Consider the following 26,511-nt stretch of genomic DNA (forward strand, 5'->3'; position numbering starts at 1 on the left):
CCACTAGGTATAAGCTGACATTTCTGGTTTCATAAGGGAAAATGGAATAGAAAGCTTATGCTGATAGGGTGAGATGAAGTAGGGTCAAGGAGGCTCATTTGGAAGATAAATAGCCCTATTGGGCAAGTGGCCTGTTTATGTGCTGTAAATTTTAAATCCTTTGGAAGAAAACATTCTTTTCCTCCTACCAAAAGAGTTCACTGACTCATTTACATTGTGTCTTTAATATTAACATCAAAAGTTTATTAATGCTGAATTACACAGCTTCATACAAGTATATCTAATTCAAGCAAAAGGATGATCTTTGGGAGATTATATTGAAAAGAAAAATCAGCTCAGAATTTTGAATACACGAATTTTGACCCATTTGCCAGAGCAAAGTTCTTCAAGTCCACAAGTGTTTCAATTCTGCAAAGATACGTTTGTTGCCAAAAACATGAAAAAGCCGAAGCATGACACCAAGACAGTGAGGCATTTGTAAAAGAAACTCGAGGGAACAATGCCACTCCTTAAACTTGGCTGAAGGCCACAATAGTGAAGCATCAACAAAATGCAATTACCAGAAATTAATTCTAAAATACCAGTCAGAGAAAAGCGCTGCTTACTCCTGTTAGTCTTGTAAAAGAAAGAAAACACACAGTAAATTCAAAGTAGCACATGATTTTGTAACGTAGAGCATCACCAGGCATACTGCACACAGGTCTGCCAAGGTCATCAGGTTTTCCTTTAACCTGTTTAAATGGTCTAGTTGATTTTTAATGCTATTGCCAATGGCTGCATAATCCAAATTCTGAATTTAAAGCAGTACTGGTACTTCAAACAGTGTTCAGGCTTTCCCTCCTTATTATCCAAATCACCTTCTTTATTTATCCTTTCCATTTCTTTGAAAACAATTCCTTGTATAAATCACTGCTACTGCCTATGAGATTTTATAGTGCAGCAGGAGGCCACTCAGATAAAACTTGTGCTAGATCTTTGAAAGAGCTATCCAAGTAATTTCGTTTAACTTCCCTTTTTAATTTTCTCCATAGAATTCCTACAGTGCAGATGGAAGCCAATCTGCCCATCAAGTCTGCACCAAACCTTCAAAAAAGCATTTTACCTTGGTCCATTCCCTCCCTTATCCCCGTAACCACATTGATCACTACCAATCCACCTAACCTGCACATCTTTGGACTGCGAGAGGAAACCAGAGTAACCAGAGGAAACCCACACAGACATGGGGAGAATGTGCAAACTCACACAGTCACCCAAGGCCGGAATCAACCCAGGACCCTGGAGCTGTGAGACAGCAGTGCTAACTACTGCACCACAGTGCCACCTTTTAACAATTTATTTTCTTCCATTTTAGAAAACTATTTTGCAGACTCTGAATCTACCACTTGTTTTTGGGGAGGGGGAAAAGGGAGGTGCGGGCATTCCTAGACCTAAAATCTTCTGTATAAAAACAAATTTGCTTTGCTTCTTATCCTTCAGTTCTTGTGGTAATGATCTTATACGTCTACAGTCAAGATACTATCAAGAGCATTCTTGTTTTGTCGAGCAGCACAGTGGGCCAGGAGACAACAACCAGGGGTCTTTAGACGGCCATGAGTCTCACAGGTGCTTTTTCTTATCACAATTAGCCTTGTGCCACAAATTGGTGCTGAGTTAATTAACATATGGAAATGTCATCAAAATTAAGATTTCCGTATAATTAGCGGACCTGGGACGGCAGCCTCTTAGTCCACTAGCGCTCTCCACCTTCCCCCACCCCCTCTCTCCTTCCCCACTAGTAGTGGTTCACACCAGTGGAGTTTACAACTGCTCACCACTAACCAGTTAACAGGCATCCTCGCATCGCTGGTGGGGACAGAGGCCATTGAGGCCTCCCAGGTGGTTGGGGGTAAGGATTGTGCCCCTTGGGTAGTGATAGCCTGGCAGCACCAGCCAAACACTGCCCAAGGGACAAACTGGCACTGCCCATCAGGCACTGGGCAGTGCCATGGGGTGGGGCCAGAGGGGGCAGGATTTACTGGAGGTGGAGCAAGACCCACTGCCACTTTATAAATGGGATCGGTGGGAGAGGGGGGAGGGTGATTGGGACTGATCATCGGTGTGGGAGGGTGAATTGGGCTGGCCCGGGAGGGATACAGGGAGGCCAGCCATTGGCCACTATAACCTCACGTATACCCTGCTAACTCCCCTGACACTAAGAGACAATTTAGCATGGCCAATCAACCTAACCCGCACATCTTTGGAGTCTGGGAGGCAATTGGAGCTCCCAGTGGAAACCTATGTCTACACTGGGAGAACAAACTCCATACACACAGTTTCCAAAGGCCGGAATTGAACCTGGGTCCCTGTCTACTGTAATCTGTCTTTTTGTAATGTTTGTATACAAATTTGAATTACTTTATATTACAAAAGGTGAACAAAGTCAGTCAAGGGTTACAGATGTTATTGTTCCTCCTCTGTTAGTTAAGGTATTTTTAATTACTGGGTGATTCAGTGCATTCCAATCTTTGAATAGCCAATCCAGAAGATAGGGTTTGTGAAAATTTGAAGCCATTTAAGAATATGACTTTTGAATTTTCTTTCCCTTTTGAGAGCTCATCAGATGTGGGCTGAGTGTGAAATGCAGACTACTGTTCAGAGATGTCAGGCTTTTTAAAGTCGAAGGAAACCAAGATAACGTTTCATCTCTTTATACAAGCACCATCATTCTTAATTTTCCACATCTTTCCCAACTCCAGTGCTTCTAGATTTAATGAATGAAAGCATGTAAAGAAAACAAATGCATATATTTTAATGCTTCTATGATTTTCTACCCAGGTTGCTCACAGCAGTATCTTGGAGATTAATCTTGAATTCCTGGAGACTCAAGGACAATCCTGGAGGACTGGCATCCCTCTGCATAATTATCTAAAGTCACTGCAATTAATAAATATTGCACATTTAACTATTAGTTTTATTTAAAGGTCATGAGAAATCATTTTGGAAAAATGGCAATATAAATTCATACACATGGGCAAACATGTAGTTTGAGCTCTGGGGTCTTCTGAATTGTCTTCTATTATCAATCCACTGCCACTCCCATGTAGTTGAAGACAGAAAGATTGATTGTAGTTGGATGCTTAAGCTCCAAAACCCACAAGATCATTTATGTAGAACTGCATAAAGTCTACAGCACAGCCTGCTTCTACTGTTACAAATGTCTATGTCAGCATTCTGAATTTGCACAAGTCTCTTCCCACTTCAGCATAACTTTATGTTCCATTCTCAGTATAATATACAAGGCTTCAGATCCCTCACAGGAGTGCCAATTTTCCCTCCTGAGCAGAGTTGTACACCATAGTCAAAAATGATCAGGCATGGAGCAGAACAAATTGACAATTGGCTTTTTTCAGGAGATTAAACCAGTCAACTACAGGGGCCCACGACTGCATTCTCCCCTGCCTTTACACACAAATTAGTTTGAGCTAGCCAAAAATTAAAGGCAACAAGCTCGATGGGTCTAGATTCTTAATCCTTTCCAAGCATTCACAAAGGAAATCAGACTGTGGAGTGACGCTGTTGTAAATCCCCCTAGAAGTATCTCAGTAAGAACAGCAGTCACTCCCAGTCCTAGCCTGGTCCTGTTTCAGAAGTTACCATCAAGAACCTGCAGGAAGTGATAGTGTACAGCATCAATAAATATACTTCATATTTTCAAGAATCTACTATACATTTAACAATAATTCTTCAGATTTTTGCATTTGAAATTGTGAATGGTTGAGGACAGAATGCAAATGCAGGTTTAGAGGAAATCATGTTGATTTTTAATAGAGTATGATGCAGTAACAGTGATATATAGAGATACTTGGATCCATTTCATACATATGTAGATGCACTATGATGCAAATGTACTCCTGGCATCTCTAACAGCAGTTCCTTAATGTACTTGCTTGAAATTTTAAGGTCATCACTAACTGCACCACTTGAGCCTGACAGAATCTGATTCAATTGCAGAACTGACACTGGTCTTCCTGCTGCTCTTGCCAACAGATATAGAAAGCTGTACCAAAATGACCACATAAGGGTTTTAGTAGCTGCAAATAAGCAGTCATGTCAGCCAAGGGAAATAAAATTCCATAATGTTTCAATCCATTAAAGCTAATTCTAAGTGCAGCTCTGTACGAGGGATTTCTCAATACAGCAGCACAAGCATCGTCATTGGCAACAAGTCTGCAGTGATCTCTAGAGACACCCCTCACCCACTCAGCTCAATTTGACAGAAGAGCTTCAGATGAAATCTGGAAACATTACATTTCCTTTCATATTTACTGGATCTAAACAAAATAAAGATTAAAACCAAAACCCTTAGCTCAACAGATAAAATGCAGCAACAAATGCATTGAAGGGAATGGTGGGAGTGCAGAGAAAGGACACCTGTCAGCTGAACAGCAAAGAAACAGAAAATCTCGTGCTGCAGGCTCCTGAGGTCACCACATAAAGGTCAAAGTTAGAATTTTGCGGTTAAAGACACAAGGCAAATAAAGTTTCAAGAGATGAAACAATAGGAAAAAGATTGATCTCTAATTCTTTTCTCCTGTCGTTCAAGGATTTCTTTCAGATCATTCTCCCGTGACCCCAGGGGGCTGTCTGTGGGTATTTATAGACCTTTAACCAAACAGCAAACATGTATTTTGAAATCTAATGATCAGCAAAGATGAATCCTCAAGTACTTTTATTTTTGGGGTAAAAAAAATCTGCATAATGCTTGCAACCTATAAAGAAAGAATGCTCGCATTGAAATCTGGATTGTACCAAGGGCCCATTTTCACATTGCGAAGGGAAGATTGATACTGAATGGCATCTCACCTGGACAGTGGCCAGTCGAGTTCATCGTATTACATAACCCGGAATCTGTGCTAACGGAATAACTGCAGTTCGCCTTACAGGTAATGAAGGAATCTGATCTTTTTTTCTCGATTTTAGAGGATGTCAAGATCTTGGATATTTCAGCAGCGTGTGCTTTGGAATCCTACGCGTAACTGCGGATCACCAATTTCAGCAACCCATCCCCTCCCTCCCTCCCCACCCATCCCCCTTTCTTAAAAGAAGCTATGTTTTCTGGTAGATCCTATATCCAGAGGAGTTTGTTTTATATATTTTTTTTAATGAATTCGTTCACCGATTGCCTGTCCCCTACGACTGCAGCACTGCGATCTTAACTCAGTCACACTTGTCTTCTGTCCTTTTACTCATCTTCCTTGGGTACCAGGCAAAGGATGTGCTGAAACATCATTTCATTCCGCAGTAGGACCCAATTCGGCGACTGTTACTCACAATGATCCAAATGCCAATTAGAAAAAAAAAGGAGGGAGCAAGACAGTCATATCACACGCACGGCACAGACATATTTAAATAAACCACCCGGGTTAAATGGCTGTAAATACCTTCAGTTGCATAGTTATGGTCACGTAGAAAACTGTTGTTGATTTTGCGGGTGTCAATCTCCTCCTCCATTTACAGCCGGATTATTTGGAGATTTGAAAATGAAGCAGGCAGGTATCCACGATCCCATTGCCCTAGTGGGACGGGAGGGAGAGCCCAGCACGGCGCGACATAGCCCAAACCTGCTCAACACTGTCAAAGCTTCCTTCCACAAGACAGACACGTACAGGGCTGAATAGCTCCTTCCGCAGTCCCCAGAGCCCCGCTAGCAGGACATGCTTCTGGTGTGACCCGCACAACTGCGTGTCCTTTTGTTTAATGGCTCTTAAAATTAAAAAAAAGCCTCAAGTGCAATTTTTTCTTAAAAAAAGAATTATTCCAGTGCTGTTTTAAAGTTTGCCTTTTTGACATCAGTCAGCCCAGAGCTCAACCAAGAGATGTGAGTGCGTGTGAAGCAGGCAGGCATCTGAGAGAGGATTTCAGTATCAAAATTCTGTAGTTACTTCAGGCACACAAAATGCGTCAGCACCTCCTGTGTTGATCCCTCTCTCTCTGTACAGTGCTGCATGAGACTGCTGCTGCTGGAGCCGTATGCTGCATCAGCACAAGCTCCTCCCATACAGCTTGGCAGTGTCCAACCGCATCAGAACCACTCTCTCTCTCTCACACACTGATTCTAAGCTGCAGTGGGGAGTTGGGGGTGGATTCAATCATAAGCAACAGACTGGAAGATTGCTAATTCACCGCCATCGCTGCAGAATCTTTTGCTTAAAACTGCCTCCTCCTCCTCATGCCTCAGACTACTAGAATGGGGTGTACGGCGAGCACTCCGCAAAGGAAAAGGGGACTTAATCAGTAGCAGGAAAGAGGCAACAGCGGCATTAAAGTTAAGCCTCTCACCTAACGGTAGTGAACAGACACCGGGCATTGTCCAACATTGCAGCAGGTAGAGGAAGAATAGGTATCTCAGAAAAATCGACAAAGCCACTGTTTGCAGGGTCACCCAGAGGTGCTGCAGTACGGAGGAGCTAAAAGGGTTAAACTGAGGAGAGGTCGCACAGTCTCGGATTGCACTGCCTTCCTGATACTAAGGGGTGATCTAATTGAGGTGTTGGAGATGATTGGAGGTTGTAGATGGAGAGAAACTATTTCCTCTGGCGACGGGGTCCAACATTAAAATTAAAATCCGGTCATTCAGTGCAGGAAGCACTTCACAGAGAGGGGGGTGGAAATTTGGAGTTTTCTCCTTCTTTCATCCCAACCCCTCCAAAAAAAACACTGTCAAGACTCAGGGCCAGCTGAAAGATTTAATAATTAGATTGATAGCTTTTTGGTACGGAAAAGAGGCTGGTAAACTGTGTGAAGTTACGGGGCAGTCATGATCAAACCGAACGGCAGAGCAGGCTCATGGGATGAAATGGTCACTTGTTCATTCGGTCGGAAACTATGGAACTTGGAAAGCTACGTGTGTCAGGAGGACAATATCTACATGACAGCAGAGCAGTAGTTATTGATGAAAGGTTAAAAGGTCGGCAGGAAGAGAAATAATACAACGGCTTTAACAACTCCACGTACGGCTCACAACTCAAAAAGACAGAATGCAGAGCAATAAATTCGTCCTGTGGGAAAAGTAACGTAGTTCACCAAAACAATTGCGGAAATATGCGAACAAGTGGCTAGAAGCATAGGATAAGAACTACGATACCTTCATAAATAATTGGACTTGGACAATATAGACAAACTGAATAGGGTCAAGGGGATACTGAGGGAGAAATAGGGAATCAGTTACATAGAATTTAGCCCCACCAGTCTAGGCAGCGCACACACATGCTTCCATCCCCTTCACCTAATCCTATCAGCACAGCCTTCTATTTAACTTGTTTCCGCTCAAATACATTTACTTAATTCACCTCAGCTTCTTTGTGTGGAAGGAAGTCCCATATTCTCAGAGTAAAGTTGCTTATCGGATTTATTTGTCACTATCTATCTATGGCCTCATAAATGGAAGAATATTCCCTGCATTTGCCCTATCAAACCCTCTAATAATCTTAATCCAAGCCACTTCTTTTCTAGAGAAAGTGATTTTTCGGGATGGAAAGAGGCATCAACAGGATCCCATATGAGGCAGACCGCAGGGTAAAAAATCCAGTAGTTTAAGACATATGTAGCCAGACATTAGGAATAGGGGAACAGAAGAGGAGGCAATGGTATAGTGATATTGTCCCTGGACTAATACTCCTGAGTCCAAGTCCAATGCTCTGGGAGCTGGTTTGAATCCCACCATAGCAGATGTCGAAATTTGAATTTAATAAAATCTGGAATTAAAATCTAATAATGATATTGTAAATTGTCATAAAAAACCCAAATGGTTAGGAAGGAAATCTGCCATCCTTATGTGGTCTGACTTACATGTGATGTCTAAATGTTGTCTGAAATGGCCTTACATGGCTGAAATGGCAAGCCAGTTAGTTCAAGGGAAATTGAAATTAGAATTAGATGCTGGAACTGGTGTGGTATTGCAAAGTTAGGAGCTGTTTAACCACGGACCCCTAATAATCACTGAATCCTGAACTGCAGAAGGAGGCCCATTTGGCCCATCTAGTCTGCACTGACCACAGTCCCACCCAGGCCCCATCCCCAAAATCCCATGCATTTACCCTAGCTAGTTCCCCAATACTAAGGGGCAATTTGGCATGGCCAATCAACCTAACCCGCATGTCTTTGGACTGTGGGAGGAAGCTGGAGCACCCGGAGAAAACCCATGCAGACACAGGGAGAATGTGCAAACTCCATACAGACAGTGACCCAAGCCAGGAATCAAACCCAGGTCTCTGGTGTTGTGAGGCAACAGTGCTAACCATTTACCACCATGCCACTCAATGATAACACTGTGGACAATTAGCAGTGTGCAAAAGTAGATAGATTTTGAGAGACCAGAAACTTTAATGGCTGATATTAATCACTCCATTACAGAGACGATTGTTTTTGAGTGAGAGTTAGTGAATATTATGCCAAGGGTGCCATCAAAGTAAATGTTTATCTTGACCATGTGTTCATAAAAAGTTTCAAGGATGTAACAAAATCAAAGTCATAGCAGTCTTGGAGGATAGTGACCACAACAACAACTTGCATTCACATAGCACCTGGAGGCCAGGCAGTGGCACAGTAGTATTGTCATTGGACCAGTAATCCAGAGTAATGCTCTGGGGTTCCAGGTTCAAATCCCAGCTTGGCAAATGGTGAAATTTGAATTCAATAAAAACTTAGAATTAAAAGTCTAATGATGACCATGAAGCCATTGTTGATTTTGTAAAAACCCATCTGGTTCACTAACATCCCTTTAGGGAAGGAGATCCATCTGGTCCTTACCTGGTCTATCCTACACATGACTCCAGACCCACAGCAATCAGTTCAAGGGCAATTGTGAAGGAAACAGAAATATAGAGACGAATAGGTTAACTAAGGGAATATAGAGTTAAGAAAGCAATTGTGAATTGATAACAATTGGGGTATGCGAGAGGTTGAACTAGAGGAATTAGAGATCTTGGGAGCTTGTCAGGCTGGAATAACTTACTGCAAACTATGCAGATCAATCTAATCAGCAAATGTAGAAGTTTTTTGGGTGGTGTGTTGAGTTCACAACCACGTCTCTATTTCTACCATATGGATCTTGACAGAAGTGAGCCCATGGCCAGATTTCCAAGACAGCTGAAAAAGTGCAGTGAATCTGTCAGCTTTGTTTAATTTACATGCTGTAAACGGGGTTAATGCCTCTCTCTTATTTCTTCGAGGCTCTGTCATGAAACTAGTCTTTTACTGGGTATAGCTGTTTCTTAAATGAGAGGGAGTAAAACCATTCCTTTTATCAGCAGGTCGATGAAAATGAAAAGGAAAACTTGCTACAAATAATGCAGAGGAAAATACTCCAGTCTGTGTCACCAGAGTCTTGGTGCTCCTCCTTATTCTGGTTTCACTTTTGATTTTATCAGGGATGTTGGCGCTGGGGAATGGAACATTTTCCACTTCAAGGACTCAGTCTTGCGTGAAAGGCAACTCAGGTCAGATACAAGAGGAGTTTGCTGACAATTTGACAATGTTCAGCTCCATTCACAACTCCTCTAATAACAAAATAGCTGACAGCTTATGGCGGGACCTGGGTAACAACCAAGCTTGGGCTGAAAATTGCAGGGAAATGACCATCGCCAAAAAAGACTTCTTTTCACCTTTGATAGTACAACTATTATGAAGTTCTCTACCTTTAACATTGTCTCTGACCCCACCCAGAACACCATGGACAAGAATAACACTGACCTGGATTGGAATCTGTCTGGAAGTGGCATGTAACATTCATCCCACACAATGCCACTCAATGATTATCTAACCATCTCTCCTTGACATTCAATGACATTAACATTGTTGAATCTCCCACTGTCAACAGGTTAGGGTTACCATTGACCAGAAGCTGAACTGGACCAGCCATCTTAATACTGTAGCTACAAGAGCAGGTCAGAGGCTGGGAATTCTGCTGTGAGTCAGCTACGTTCTGACTCCCCAAAGCTTGTCCAGCATCTACAAGTCAGAAATATGATAGAACACTCTCCATTTGGCCGCACAAATGCAGCTCCAACAGCACTCAAAAGCTAAATACTATTCAGTACAAAGCAACCTACTTGATCAACACCACATCCGGCAGCTTAAACATACACTTCCTCCAGCACTAGTGCACTGTGGTAGCAGTGTGTATCACCCACAAGGTAATAACTTACCATGGCTCCTTCAACAGCATTTTTCAAGCCAGCAGCCTCTAACATCCAGGGTGAGCACGGCAGATGTACAGGAATGCCACTGCCTGCAAGTTCCTCTCCAAAATTATATGCTCACTCAACACGGAACGGTATCATCGGTCCTTCAATGTCACTCAGTCAAAATCAGGGAACTCCTTCCCTAACAGCACTGTGGTGTACCTACACTAGATCAATTGCAGCAGGTGCTATACCTTTTCCAAAGCAATTAAGGATGAACGATAAATACCGATCTTGTTAGTGACGTTCACATCCCATGAATGCTTAGGAGGATTACATTGACCAGTATATCAATATGTTACAAGAGCAGACCAAAATCAGAGTATACTATGATGAGCAACTCACCTGATATTTTAACAGCCTCTAGCAAAGAATCTGATGAAGAACTTACCTGAATGATGCAGTCACAAGATGGAAATGGTGGAGGCAGAGATGCATTTAAGAAGTAGTTGGATGTGTACTTGTAATGCTAAGACATACAAGGCTATAGGCCAAGTGTTGGAAAATGGGATTAGAATAGTTAGGCAGTTTGTCTTTGACCGGCACATACACAATGGGCCAAAAGGCCTTTTTCTGTGATGTATACCTCTATGAATCTATAAGATCATTCAAGAAACCCCTATCATTCAATATGGAATAATTCATTTCATCAGCACTTGTGTCCCTGACCTCAATATTGATCACAGGTCTATCTACTGGATCCACTGCAGTAACTCACCAAGCCTTACCTCGAAAGCACAACCTCATTCAGCCTTAGGAATGATGCCACAACCAGCTTCAATGGCATAGAAACAAGAAGCTCTCAGAAGATCATAACTGCAAATCAGGATCACTTTGTCAGGGCACAAAGGAATGGACAGTAGTGGGCAATGACCCATGTTAAAGAGTGTTTTATACAGGGGGCTGCTGAATATGTCAGTTTGGAGCACCCACTTCCTGTTAATTATGTCTTTTCTCACTTTGCTCTTCAACAATTGGAAGAAACATCAGTGCTTCATCTGATTTCTTCAGTGATTTGACAAGGTTGACCTTTGAACTTCTGATGGAAATACCAACAAAGTGACCTGCACCCAACGCATTAATTCTTTTGTTTTCTCTCTTCCAAAGGTGACTGCCCTGCTCAAGGGTTTCATGGACTTTCTGTCTATGTTTCCAAAATCTTGATTTTCTTCTATTATTCTAAAGTTCAGGCTCTTCATTCATGAGATAAGCAATTAGAGGTTGGTCTTAGATGGGGGCAGAAGAAGAGCACAGTAAGATTTTAAAACTGTAAATCAGAAAACAGATCAAATATAAGACAAAGAAAGAAATAACATAGAAAACAAAGAAAAACATAGGACAGTACAGCACAGTACAGGCCCTTTGGCCCTCGATGTTGTGCCAAGTTTTGTCCAAAATCAAGATCAAGTTATCCCACTGCCTATCATTCTGGCGTGCTCATGTGCCTATCCAATAACCACTTGAAAGTTCCTAAAGTGTCCGACTCCATTATCACAGCAGGCAATCCATTCCACACCCCAAACACTCTCTGAGTAAAGAACCTACCTCTGACATCCCTCCTATATCTCCCACCATGAATCTTATAGTTATGCCCCCTAGTAACACCTACATCCACCCGAGGGAATAGTCTCTGAACATTCACTCTATCTATCCCCCCCATCATCTTATAAACCTCTATTAAGTCACCTCTCATCCTCCTCTGCTCTAAACAGAAAGCCCCAGCTCCCTCAACCTTTCCTCATAAGACCTAGCCTCCAAACCAGGCAGCATCCTGGTAAACCTCCTCTGCACTCTCTCCAATGCTTCCACATCCTCCTTATCGTGAGTGATTAGAACTGCACACAATATTCCAAATGTGGTCTCACCAAGGTCCTGTACAGTTGCAGCATAACCCTATGGCTCTTAAACTCTAACCCTCTGTTAATAAAACGCTAACACACTATAGGCCTTCTTCATGGCTTTATCCAGTTGAGTGGCAACCTTCAGAGATCTGTGGATATGAACCCCAAGATCTCTCTGTTCCTCCATATTCCTCAGAACCCTGCCATTGACCCTGTAATCTGCATTCAAATTTGTCCTACCAAAATGAACCACCTCGCACTTATCAGGGTTAAACTCCATCTGCCATTTTTCAGCCCAGCTCTGCATCCTATCAATGTCTCTTTGCAGCCTACAACAGCCCTCCACCTCATCCATTACTTTTCCAAAGAGCAATAAGCTCTTTAGAAAAACTATTCAATTTTAGTCCCTACTTCCTCATTGCTCTCAAAGTTTCTCAATTTTTAAGTATTTATTGAATTAATTTTTGAAAGTTATTATTGAATCTGTTTCCAGGCAGCATGTGCCAGCATTTACTGCAGAAAATAAATTCTTTGTATCTCTTCTATTTTCAGTTCTTAAATCTCTGTCCTCCAGTTACCGACCTTGCTTCCAGTGGAAACATTTTCTTTCTACCTACCCTTTCAAAACCTTTCATAATTTTGAACAACTCTATTAAATCTACTCTCAATGAGAACAATCTCCAAAGATAGGTTTTTAAAAATTACTTTTTAAACAAGCATATATGAGCATATTATTCAAATACTAGTGATAACTCTGCTCTTGTCGTTTGAATAGTGAATTATTACTAGTGATGGTAGGTATTTCAGTATTGTGATGCAGGAATCAAAATGTCCAAAAATCTGCCCTGGAAAAAACTAAATTACCTAAAGATGCTGAACACTGAAAGGATAATGTTGCCAGATCATGGAGAATATTTTTGAAAAGTGAGATCAAGAGCCAGGTAAATTGATCAAGCTGGCCACATTTGGCCTGCCTGTCTTGGACTGTGGAACTCTACTCTAACTCAACATTGGAGCAGGCACAAAAAGTATAATTGGATCTGAGAATGCAGTCCCAACGCAGTCTTTCACCTGTGACCCTAAGCAGGCTTGCCACTCCATATGCCACTGGGCCTCTGTGCTGATTGAGCTGGGACTCTGCGTAGTTTCCTGCCCTCTTCTTGCACTTAAGCAGAGGAAGGCAGAGGAATGATCTCGGGAGACACCTCATCTTCCGTATAATCAAACAGCTCAGTTAAAATAGATGTATTTTTAATGCAGACAGTAAAATTTTCTCAAGTCCCTTTCTTTTGTGTCTTCCTGTGTGGAGTTCACTGGCTACCCAGAGTGGCACAATCCACCAAATGGCAATTTGCAAGTGGTAACTCAGATAGATAGCACCATCACCTTTGAGTCAGCAGATTGTGAATTCAAGCTCCACTCCAAAGATGAGCACAAAATTGAGGCTGAAACTCCAGTGCAGTGCTGAAGAAGAGATTTACTCTTGGAGGTGCCATCTTTTGAATGAGGGATAAAACTGAGGCCTTGACAGCCTTATAAGATCCCAATAGATTCCCTCAACTAACATCATTTGAACAGATTTTCTGGTCATTGTCATATTATTGTTTGTGGGAGCTTGCTGTGCAAACGTTGGCTGCTGCATTTCTCACATTACAGCAGTGGCACTTCAAAATGTATTGCACCTTTTCTGACACTGGCTCATTGTTGGTATCATGGGCCTGGACACAAAGTTTGTGAAAAGTTGTGAATTAATAAATTATCCACGCCCCAAAATTGAAGCAGCCAATCTTATACTCTCGTACAACAGCTGACACTATCATCAGAGCCACTACAAAGAGGCTTACTAACTGGCTGAAGTGATATAACCCAACACGCCAACAAATATCACTCCAAATCTCAATGCTTTACTTAGAGAGACTTCTGGTGAAACTCTGGCTGAATTGCAAGTCAACAGCACGATCCTGCCTCCTGCCATTAGTGACACTCACTCTACTTGTACAGTGGGGCGTTGGGGTAGACTGGGGTTGGGGTAGGCATCTGGGCTGCCACCTTTTGAAGATGAAAATGGAGGCAGTCAGATGCCAAGGCAGGCAGGTTAGAAGGCCAGCCACTTTACTGAAATATCAATCCACTTCTGTATGCAAGTGTTAGGGAATCTATCCCTCACCCCTCAAAAACCCCCACCCACTCCAATACCCTCTCCATGTCATCTCATATCCCCATTACCCTTATGCCACCATCTACCCTCCACATTCCCATATCCCCATGCCCACTCATCCAGTATGCATTATGGACAGAACTCATGAACCCTACGGGAAGTTTTCAAAAACATAATGAAAATGTCAAAATAAACAGATGTCAATTGAAAAACCCTTCTCAAAAAATCAAATCCTCAGAGGCTTATAAAACGGTCAAAACAAACACACAGTTATTAAACTGCCACTTCAGAAAGAGCACAAACTTCTTAAGTGGTCATAAAATTTGTCAAAATAAATAAAGTCATCTTCAAAATTATAAAACCATTGGAAGCTCATAAAACTGTCAATCAAACCAAAGTTCATCGCCTCCCTGCCCCGACAGCTGTATCAATAGCCCCTACAGAGGTTAAAATTTTAGTAGATATTGGAGCTCAGCTAAACATTTATAATGAGACAAAGTTGATGTTTATTGCTCATACCAATTGCCCTTGAGAAGGTGGTGGTAAGACACTAACTGGAAATGCTACAGTCGATGTAGTGCAGCTTCACTCATAATGCTGACTTTTCTGTACTGGAGAGATATAGTTGTTTAATCTTTGAAGCAATGGATGACCATCTCCTCCACTACTTAAAGTTTTCATATATTTATAATGAGATCCTACTGCACAACTGTGTCAACAAAATGCCTGGGCTAAATATATTAAGACTTTAAATTGTGGAGGAGATGGTCATCCACTACGTCAAAGATTGAACAACTATATCAATCTGCTACAGAACAGTCAGTGTTATGGGTGAACCAACACTTAAAGGACTGTAGCATTTCAAATTAGCTGCTTAACACCACCTTCTCAAGGGCAATTGATATGAGAAATAAACACCAACTCTGTCAGTGATGCTCATGTCCCATGAATGACGCAAAGAAACTCTACTAGGCCATTAGACAGAACACATTCCTGATTGCAGAAGGAGAAGCAGCAAAGCCATAAGTAATGAAACAAAAGCTGAAAAAGAAATTTGATTTTCTTAGTATTTGGCACAAGTCTCCAGTAGTACTGGAAAAGACGTTTCCTCCACCGTGACCCAAACTGCAGCAATATTTTCGGGCCACATCTATGCTGCCACTCTAAACAATATCAGCAGGCTACTGGGTAAGGGAAGGAGAAAGAAGGCTGGGCCTTATAACAATGGTTAATCCTGCACTTGTCCATTGCTCACATAGCTCTGACGAAAGGTCACAGATTTGAAACATTAACCCTGTTTCTCTTTCCACAGATGGTGCCAGGCCTGCTGAGCATTTCCAGTTTTCATTCCACAAATACCAGCAAAAGATAAGAACAGAGACTGAGAAATCTGGCTGATTAAAGCATCAGGAACAGTACGCCAAATGTGTGCTGCTAAAACCTGAGGGTAGGTTTGTCTGCGTGGACCATGCCTCAAACTCAGGTGTCTTTCTGCTTTACATGGCACAACCTCACCAAGGACCTCTTAAGCAGGAGCGGGCCTGAAAGATTGGCTTAAGGCAAAATTCTCAGATCACAAATGGTAGGAGATATCGCAATGACAATGAGTAAAATGTTCCAAACATCCTGAGATACTCAGTGCAAAATGAACTGGACAATAAAATAGTCATTCCCTCTGATTGGATTGAATTCAGTTTCTCTTGTCAGTGAGTTCCACAGGGCACCAGTTATCCGATCAATAATTGCATGACTCACTGACTTCATGTTCCAGTATTGGTAAAGTGAGTTCATTCAAGCAGCGATCTTTAGCCTGCTGCTTACAAAATGATTAGACATCGACTCCATACTGCACCTTTGATTCACGAATCAACTACAGTATTAAATATAACAGAATAGTTTCCTGATAATAACTGACAGCAATTCTAGTTGTATTTAGTAATTCTCATGAATGTAGAGTCATAAGCATGATTAAGCTCCTCTGTAAGTGGGTCAGGAACAGGATTAGGGAAGTACAGACAGTTCCCTGGTAAGTAGGTCAACATGTGGTAGAAACATTGTGATGTTCTTCTGCAGCACTCAAGAGCCATTTGTCATGATGCATCTCCCTGTGAAGCACAGCATGGAGGCACTGACACAACAGCCAAAGCAAGGCAATCTGCTTAGCATTATGAGGCTAGTGCTTATGGGAAGGAGGTTTCCTAAGGTCAGCAATGTACACAGTCAAGCACTGCCAAATATGCTGCCCTTGTGGGGATAGGATAACCCTGAAAGTGGCTAAAGTCAAGATTCTGGAAACAGGTGAAGCAGGAGGATGGGGTTTTGTGCTGAGCAGAGGTAGCAGATACAGAAATAGGAACTACTCAGCAAAATGGAAACATTCTCCCTTTACATGACTGACATTTGACAGTCTTTCCAGGCAGCAACAATTCTAACTTCAGGGGTTAATGTGCATTTTGGAGGCAAACAACACAAGCTGTTTATTATGATTAGGTAATCACATATCACTTTGCTGTCTGTGGGAGCTTGCTGTGCACAAATTTGCTGTTATTATAAAAGGGACTACAATTCAAAATACAGAATCAGTTGTGAAGTGCTGTGCACACAAGGTTCTACATAAGTTCATACTTTGAGATATTTTGAACTTTAATATTTTGTTTTCCTTATTCTTCATTGCTTTGAACCTCTCAAATTCCTCATTTATTTTACCTTGCGTGTGTTTTTTCCACCAATCCTTTGACCATGCTTGCAGCCCCTTCCCATTCCCAATGTTGAACCCCCTCACTCCTTTCTTAACATAAACTTCTTTTTGGTGTAAATGTGTAAGAGGTTTTAACTAAAAAAAAACTACACAATGTCACATGACCACAATTCTACCCTAATTTTCTCCAGATGTGAAAATTCCTAATTCGTTCTGAACACAGCACCTGGGATTGGACCACGACCAACACAATTTCATTTGGTCTTTGGTATCTGTGCCCAAAGCTGCCTTTGTCTGCTGGGTGTAACATTTCTGTAAAATGGGTTTGGACAAACTCAAGCCAGCTGTGACTAGACAAACAGATGGAACATCTTTCATGTATATCACGCACTTAATGTACTGAAAGATCCCAAGGCATTCTATAGAAACATTATTAGCTGAGCTACATAGGAAGATATTGGGACAGGCAAACAAAAACAAGGACAACTTAAAAGGAGGAAAGGTAAGCACAGAGCTGGAAAGCATGATGGAGAATATTCCAGAACTTACGGCCCAGGCAATTGGAGGTGCGGTGAAAATTGGGAATATGCAAGAGTTGAGAATTGGAGTAACTCAGAAATCTGAGGCTGCAACAGGTTACATGCTGGCACAAAGAGATCAGAAAAACAAATAAATTCAGCATTTTGTTTCTTTTTTATTCATTTGGCAGTACATGCTGGCTAAGCCAGCATGTACTGCCCATCACTAGTTGTCTTTGGGAGGGTGGTGATGAGTTGCCTTCTTGAACTGCTGCAGTCCCTGAGGCGTAGGTACACCCATAGTGCTATTAGTGAGGAAGTTTTAGGATTTTGATCCAGCAACAATGATATAGTTCCAAGTCAAGACAGTGATTGACTTGGAGGAGAACCTCCAGGTGGTGGTGTTCCCAGGTTTTTGCTGCCCTTGCCCTTCTAGATGGTAATGATCTTGGGTTTGCAAGGTGCTGCCAAAGGAATCTTGATGAATTCTTGCAGTGCAGCTTGTAGATAGTACACATGGCTACCACTGTTTGCCTGTGTTGGGGGGATTATGAATTGTGGTAGCAACCAACTAGGCTGCTTTGACCTGGATGTATTGAACTTCTTGACTGTTATTGTAACTGCACTCATCCGCAAGTGGAGATTATTCCATCACACTCCTGACTTGTGCCTTGTAGTAGTGGACAGACTCTGGGGAGTCAGGAGGTGAGTTACGCACTATCTTCATCCAGCTTTTGTAGGCACAGTATTTATATGGCTAGTCCAGTTCAGTTTCTGGTCAATGGTAACCCCTCAGGATGTTGATAATGATGTTGATAATGGGGGATTCAGTGACGTTAATACAATTGAATATCAAGAGATGATGGGCCATTGAATGTGAAGGGATGATGGGTAGATTCTCTCTTGTTGGACATGGTCATTGCCTGGCACTTGTGTGGCTAAATTGTTATTTATTGACACTAAATTGCTAATTTTGAGACATCATAAGGAATGGCACATGTGAGAAGTGAAATAATTAAATGTGCAGTCGGGATGTTCTTTGAGTTAACTGAGTTAATCCATGTTGTTGATGCACATTCCAGGCAGCAATTCCTTTGCATTTTGCAAATGCTCATTGATCATCCAGTTTAGTAAAGTGGGAAAGTGACCATAATTGTCCTTTTATCCACAAAACTCCCTTTTCTCATTCTTTCCTCTACCATACTACCATTGAAATTGATGGCAGCCATTATCACCCCACTTAAGTCTGTGCTCATTCCAAGCATTTGCTGTCTGTAAACAAATAACTAAAATTCTCTGCTGACGAGATTGAGTTGTAACGCTTTCCATTGTTGAATAGTCTAAAACACTCTGTCTGCACCCCAGTGTCTGAAGAATTGTCACATATCAAAAAGCTTTGTTCAAGTAAGTTGGAGCAGAGAAGGGGAGAAAGCTGGAGTGAAACAGCTGCCCTTCTGAAAGAATTGGAGCAGCAGGTGGAAAAACATTAACCATGTGAAGATGCAGTCAACTTATATCAATGATACGTCACACCCCTGTTATTCTTTAGCCTCGAGCTCTGGCAAATGTTTTCTACATTAGCAATTTTTTTACTTCAATTAGACCATAAGAGCTTCTCTCCACTGATCATTTGTTGCGGGCTGATGTCGTGAATTAATAAGTATTCAATCATACTAATTACCAAAGGCCAGTATTTGATTCCACATGTACATTATGACAGAGCGAGGCATTTTCTATATCTCATTGCATTTGTGCTAGTTTAGTGAGCAGTGTTGTAAATTTGATGCAAAGCATCAGACAAATCATCAAGATAATCCCATTCTTCCTGAACATGAGAATTAAATTTCTCACAGATGCAATCTCACTAAGTATCTAAGATTGTATTTTCTCTACTTAAGGGAGGGATTATACTGAGAAAGCTGCAAATTTAATTTTCAGCTCTCCACCCCACCCTCTTGAAAATGCTGTTCTCTCATTAGGATGTGGGTTCAGAAGTAATGGCTACTTTCAGGGCCTGCAGGAGAAATGCAGAGAAGCTGTGCTACCTGGGAGTCTCACTGAAATCACAGTGTAGAAAGAGGCCATTTGGCCCATCGTGTCTGCACCGACCATGATCCCACCCAGGCCCTACCCCCACATCCTTACACATTTACCTGCTAATCCCTCTAACCTAAGCATCTCAGGACACTAAGAGGCAATTTTAGTATAGCCAATCAACCTAACCCGCACATCTTTGGACTGTGGGAAGAAACAGGAGCACTTGGAGGAAACCCACACAATCACAAGGAGAATGTGCAAACTCCACACCGACAGTGACCCAAGCCAGGAATTGAACCCAGGTCCCTGGAGCTATGAAGCAGCAGTGCTAACTACTGTGCTACCGTGCTACCCAACTTGAGCTTAATGAACACATTTGGAGTTGGTGCTTAGTTTAGGAGCGTTGGGGCCTGTAACCCTATAAATGAAAATGAATTATAACAAAAACCAGGAAAGAATTAATGAATATTGTATGTTCTAGATGGCTGATTTACAAGTGGGACATGTGAGCAGATGACTTGTGGATGGAATAGGTTTGATGGGTTCAATGGACAATTATAACTCATGTTTCCTTATAGGATGGGTTGGCAATGAGTGGCAATCAAAATTGGATTGCCATTCTGGTACCTTTTTTGGCCTATAATTGAGTTCCACAATGTTGGTCCAAACCTCTGAACTGGACATCATCAGATATGTGGAGCATACCTGTTTTGGGAGTCCTCCTTTATACAGCAGGATCATCAGTGGAAGCCAAGCCATGTACCCATTTTACAGCACCAGCTGTCATATTTTAGTAAATCTTCATTCGCTAACATTTTGAAAAAGCTTTGAGACATTTAAATAGCTCTTCACTGCATTAGTGAGTGAGTGGGAGCAAGGTAAGCAAGTAATGTGCCAGCTGCATAGGGTGGTGAAGGGGTTTGAAAGACCCATTCAATTAGTTCTACTCGGTCACTGTGTGGAGTTTGCACGTTCTTCCTATGTCTGCGTGGGTTTCCTCCAGGGGCTCCGGTTTCCTCCCACGGTCCAAAGGTGTGCGAATTAGACTAATTGATGATGCTAAATTGATCTTGGTATCAGGGGAATTAGCAAGATAAATGTGTGGGCTTACAGGATTAGGGGCTGGGCGGGATTGTGGTCAAATTCAATGGGCCGAATGGCATGAATGTAGGGATTCTATGATTCTACTCGCCCTACCTTGCCACCCCCCTCCCCTCCCCCCACCGCCGAAGCCCTGCAAATTCTTTCTTTTCATGTTAATATCAAATTCCTCTTTGAAAGTAGCTGTCAAATCTGCTTCCACCACCTTTTCAGGCACTGTTAAAAAAGAAGTGTTCTCATATCCTCCACAGTTTGCCAGATTTTCATGTCCAGTATAATCATACATTGAGGAAAAGATATTTCAAAGGAGCTGGATGCTCAGACTAAACTATTAATTTCAATGGCAATGTAGTCAGATATTTAGGTTGTCACCAGTCACCCTTTAAAAGGCTACACAATGCAAGTTGAGGTTCAAAAGGACATCCAAATACGGACTTCTGCTTAATATAGATTTCATTCTGCGCACCTGTCATTTGGTTACTTGCAGCTGTAAAACTGAATTAAGTCAACCTATGCTTCAATCTAACATCCCCCAAAAACTGGGAATGAAATTACTTTGCATATTGCATAAAAACAAAAACTGATTCTATTAGCGATTTCTATAATAATATATTTGGGTCAAATCTAAACATTTTGACCTATTCTGAAATGAGTTTGGCGTATATAATTGCCAATAAAATTTGTAGTCATTTTCTGAAAAAAGAATTCACTTTTGTTCTTTGTGTTGTAATATCTAGAGCTCCATTGATCTTCTCTTGAAATGGAAAATGGCACCTTTTTGAAAACCAGGGGTTGAGAGACAGGGTCTTTGTTCCATAGTGTACTGGATTTTCATATTGAAATGACTGTGATTAAAAAAATGTTTAAGCTGCAAATTGAATGATCCAGAAGAAATACTTAGCAAAATTGTAAAAATACACAGTAAGCAGGAGATGGAACAGAAATAATTCAACGAATCACATGCAACACAAAAGACTCTTTGTTTAAAAAAATGCAATTTGACTCACGGGCTCATATTATATTTTGTACATGAACAGTGCTACACTGTTTGAATTAATGCAGAGCACATTTGCTTTTGCAATTATGCTAAGCATGTGGCACAACCTGGGTACAAATTATGGCTCAAATTGAAACCGTAGGTACAAGATGCGAAATTGAAGCCAGGAGACAATCTTTAATCGCTTTAGTCTCCATTGGCTGGGACAGATTTTTCTGTTATGTGATGATATAAAATAGGTGATAGCAAGTTGGTCATCTCTTTTAAGTCACTTTTGATTTTATTTACTTTAACACCAAGGGAATCTGCTGCTGACTCACTATTCTTATTACACTATCTTACACAGGAAAGATCAACTCTGCTTTGTTGCAAAGGAATAGCTCTTTACAGTTCTCAGGCATTTTCAATATCTTCTGAGTAATTCTTCCTGGATCAAAAAGGTACATCATGTATTTTGTGACCCAATTATATGCTTCAATATGTGGTTCAATTAAGTGAATTAGGAGAGTTCAGAGTTGTGGAACTAGTCACAGTTGGGAGTTATTTGAAAGTTATTTGTAAGATTTAATGGCAGAGTGTGGGGATAAAATTCACCAATGGTGGACTCAATTTGAATCAAATCTTGTCTTCTGCAGAGCAGAGTGTTAGTCATAGTCAATCCTCCTTTTATTTATTTAAAGGAGTGTGTGGATTTGCAATGTCTGGGCTGGGGCTGGATTAACTTCCAAAATTGAGTTCCAAATTGCCAGGCACTCCCTGTGTTGGGGATCTTGGGGCTGGGAGGAGAGATGGAATTAGCTCTTGATGGTTGAAGTCCAGCATTTAGATCCAAAACGTGAGGTTTGCTATGCTCTATGTGACCTTGTAGATTGTTAGCCTGAAAGATTGAATGAAGAGACAGGAACAGGATGTGAACAGCAGTTACCCACCCTTGCTACAACCTCTCTGGCTTTCATTCCCCTGGGGTAGAGGGAATGATCATGGTCTGCACAGGTTCAGTATATTAACCTGAACAGGTCCTTGAGCATTCTATTGTAGGTTTTATTCTTCCATACTTGTCCCAATTCTTTCTTATTAGTCAGCTGAGTTGGTATATTCTCAGGCTTCTTAAGATCCATGGTTTGTCTTTTGGAAATAATCATGTTACAAGGAACAGAGATGTGTTGGCCAGAATTAGTGTCAGAAGTAAGCTTACATTAGCACTGCAATGAAGTTACTGTGAAATGTTCCTAACTTTGCTGAACAAACATATAACCAAAGTCTACCAGTTCTGCATTGTTTAAATAGCCAGTGGTTATAACCTGCTACATCTAGTATCACTATGCCTTTCAAATTAGATTTGCAAGAGCTCAACAGCTTACTTCTTGCTTCTTCAGATTTTTTTTTCTGTTAATTGTAGCAATTTTCCATCTGAGGGTTGTGGATGCTCCATTGTTGAATATACATAAGGCTGAGATAAACAGAGTTTTTGGTCTCTCAAGGAACCAAGTGATTTGGGAAATAGGCAGGAAAGTGGAGTTGAAGCTCAAGATCAGCCACTATTATATCGAATGGTGCAACAGGCTTCGTGGGCTGTATGGTCTACACCCACTCCCAATTCTTCTGTTTTGTGCAGCCTTTACAATGAATTTGCTTTCCCCAATCACTTCAAACTGGAGCTCAATCCATCTCACGTCAACTTTTAATTTCTAGTAAAATGCTGTTTCTGTCCGTTTGTCCCAATGTTCTTCAAAAGATGGTCGATGTCACTTAACAAGTCCTTCTCATACATTACCTCGTCATCTCCTCCATCCCTGAACTCCACTTGAGCCCTTATTTCCTCTAACTCTTGTGCAACTGGCTGTTCGTTCCATTCCACCGTCTGTGCCAGAGCTCTCAACTGTTCCTGTCTCATCTCCAGAACTTCCCGTACTTCTCAATGTGACTTCTCCGTCACGTTTTGAGTCACAATGTCTTAATGTTGAAACAGAACAGTGGCAGAGAAGGAAAAGAACAGAACCAAATCCTGCACTCTGGCTCCCACTAGCTTGTGGGATGTCCTGCCCATTAGATATTAAGAATCATTCTGTATAGTCTCATGAAGACACATGGTAGAAACATGTGAGGAAGAGTAGATATCCTCAAATTGAGGGACAGACAATGACAATGACTTCCTCTACCACCGTTGTTAACATCTTTTCAAAACCTGTGTCACTGAGTCCTATGACTTGTCATTTGTGGTCTTTGGTCCACATTTTCATTCAGTTTAATTTTTAATCTTTGGTGAAATCTGTGGAAGTTTCTTTGTGTAAAATTTTGTTGTAACTGTAAGTTATTGTTATATTTGTAATGAGGAAGGAGTTAATACTCAATGATTATGATGACATGCAAGCTTTATTTTAAATACATATGTATACTGGTATTATCACAGTGACAGATCAAATTTATATCACAATTCACAAGATGCATAAATATACACCCACATGCTTAAAACCTTTTCAAAACTACAAGGTGATTTTTGACATCTGTGCAAATGTTTTTACACACTCACACTGTGTTTCCTTCACATTCATATAAAGCCAAACATCTTTAATTCCTTCTGCTTATGCAGACACTCAATGCTTCAACAGCATTTCCACTTCACCATGAATCTTCCACATTGACTCCATGACACAGAAAAATTAAAATCAGCTGGAAAAAAAATTGAATGGGTTTGCAAAATACCTGCCCCCACAGCTTTCTGCAAGATTCTGGAATCTGATAAGCTCTCTAATGAACAATAGCAAGGGTGAAATCGTCTTTAGAAAATGATAAGCCCATGATTTTTAACACATTTCAGTTTTATCTGCAGAATGAATTAGCTCATAGCTCAGTTAATAGCTTTCTCACTTTGGAGTGAGAATGGTTCCATGTTCAAGTTTCTCTCCAGAACCCAAGGATGTAATCTAGGTTGACACTCATGTACTGAGAAGATGCCATCTTTTAAATGAAACAGGATACTGAGATCTGCTAGTTCAGGTGGATGTTAAACACACGGGCAGCACTTGGAATGAAGAAGCTCTTTTGGCATTCTCTAAAATCTGTCCTTCAACCAACATCACCATAAATAAAAGAAATTAATTGATCATTCATCGCAGTGCTGTTTGGGCATCGAGTGTACAATAGTCTGCCACATGTACTCAAACCAACAGTAAATGCACTATGCCATTTACTTTATATGAGGTGTTTTGGGATATTTCTGAGAGGTGAGATAAGGCACTATATAAATGTACCTTTCCTTTCTTCCTTGAGTGTATTCCACAAATGCACTACTTTATTCAGGAGGCAATTCATTCACATATCAAACCCTCCATTTAAACTTGCATCCTATAGTTCAAACTTACGGTGGGGGTGGGGGTGGGAGTGGGGGTGGGGTGGGGAAGGGGAGAGAGAGAGGGACAGTGAAACACAGACAGGACATATTTTGCACATGCGGGGTTCATGGAGGCAGTGACACACTTAAAAGTGCAGCTGCCTTCAAACAGAAGCAATTTTGTTCATCCAGGTTTCTGAAATACGAATCATGAATCTTACAAATCTGATTGAAAAGTCTAAACCTATACAGTTATTTGAAGGTAGTGTATCCCTTTGGGAGAGGTCAGGTAGCCTTTTGGAAGGGCTCAGGAACCTCTGTTGCTGGAGGCATGAATGTGCTTAACAAGTGGATAATGTCTGTAGAACTGTCAAAATGTTGAGCCATTTAAATCTCCTGCTCTTTAAATTTTGAAAAAACAGTCTGCAGTTCCAATAAAGTGTAATATTGGACTTGAAACTCTGTTTCTCTTTGCACAGATGCTGCCAGACCTGCCTGGCTTTTGTAGAGCTTTCTGCTTTATTTCAGATCTCCAACATCTGCAATATTTTGCTTTAGTATTAAAAAAAAGTGTTTGCAATTTAAATAGATGTTTGTTGACATAAGCCTGTGGGCTGTCATTATTGTATTAGGGCAACTTGACTGCTTCCACAACCTATCATTATCAGTGCTGGACAGGAAGTACAGAGGTGTAGTGTAGCAGGGATGCAATAATTTCACCGATGGGCAACTCCAAGTGGTCATAAAAAGACTTGATGTGGGATATAAATAAATGGGCTTTTATCAATGAATTTTTAAAAAATATACTGAAGTCATTAATAGGTACTTGGAACTTTATCATATTTCATCATAGAGTCTAATATCTGTCCATGGTGGATAATGGCTGAGTTGGCATTAGAGGGCATAAGGTCAAAGGGTGGATGGATACGGTCATAAATTTTTACGAGTTGGTACTAAGTTGGCATTGGGCTCTAAGGGGTAATAGGTGTGGACAGAGGGGCATAGGTTGGCATGAAGGGTCTAAGGGGCCATGGGGAGGTAGGTGGGGGCATGAATTGGCATGGAACAGGGCATGTGGCATATGTAGGGGTTGAGGGTGTACGAGGGGTGAGGGTCTTATTGTTTATATTGCAAACTGGGACAAAGTCCCAGAGAACCAAGGTGGGTCACTTCCACACCCAGCAACCCCTATGGCTGCTTCCACACTGTTTCTGAGATAGCAGGTCTGACTCCACTCCAGAATGAAAATCTGACTATTGGGGGCATTTTCTCCCTAGTTGGGTTTGTGGAGTCAGGAAATTTGCCAACTCTGCATAACAAATGTGGGAGGGGAATTTCGGGTCTATGACTCCCTCTGAACATTACTGTACAGGATTATAAGTGCAGGTACAACTAGGAGGTATTGGATTGTTGCATGGGGCATTATGTTCCCTGAAGAGGCCCAGGTTAGTGCCCTGGGAACATGGGTTCAAATCCCAACACAGCAGCTGGTGAAATTTAAATTCAGTTAATAAATCTGGAATATAAACCTAATCTCAGTAATGGTGTCCATGACAACAATCATTGATTGTTGCAAAAAGCTATCTGGTTCACTGATGTCCTTTAGAGAA

The 26,511-nt window shown here is 41.3% G+C and overlaps 1 protein-coding gene across 4 annotated transcripts in view; it reads right to left on the reverse strand.

The window, feature by feature from the left end:
- Positions 1-26,511, reverse strand: part of LOC145351957 (serine/threonine-protein phosphatase 2A 55 kDa regulatory subunit B beta isoform) — a 512,592-nt gene that overhangs the window by 213,654 nt on the left and 272,427 nt on the right. Inside the window, exon 1 of one of the 4 annotated variants that reach the window (XM_080201786.1) lies at positions 5,421-5,959. The exons of 2 other annotated variants lie outside the window; for them this stretch is intronic. In XM_080201786.1, the coding sequence (XP_080057912.1) occupies positions 5,421-5,490 (70 nt within the window). In that variant the 5' untranslated portion in view covers positions 5,491-5,959. Of the gene's footprint in view, positions 1-4,842; positions 4,885-5,420; positions 5,960-26,511 lie in introns of those variants that run through there. One more of the 4 variants, XM_080201788.1, reaches the window with a different exon arrangement.

This window comes from Carcharhinus amblyrhynchos, chromosome 13 (assembly GCF_965287045.1).
Source record: "Carcharhinus amblyrhynchos chromosome 13, sCarAmb.v2.hapA, whole genome shotgun sequence".
NCBI classification, from domain to species: Eukaryota; Metazoa; Chordata; class Chondrichthyes; order Carcharhiniformes; family Carcharhinidae; genus Carcharhinus; species Carcharhinus amblyrhynchos.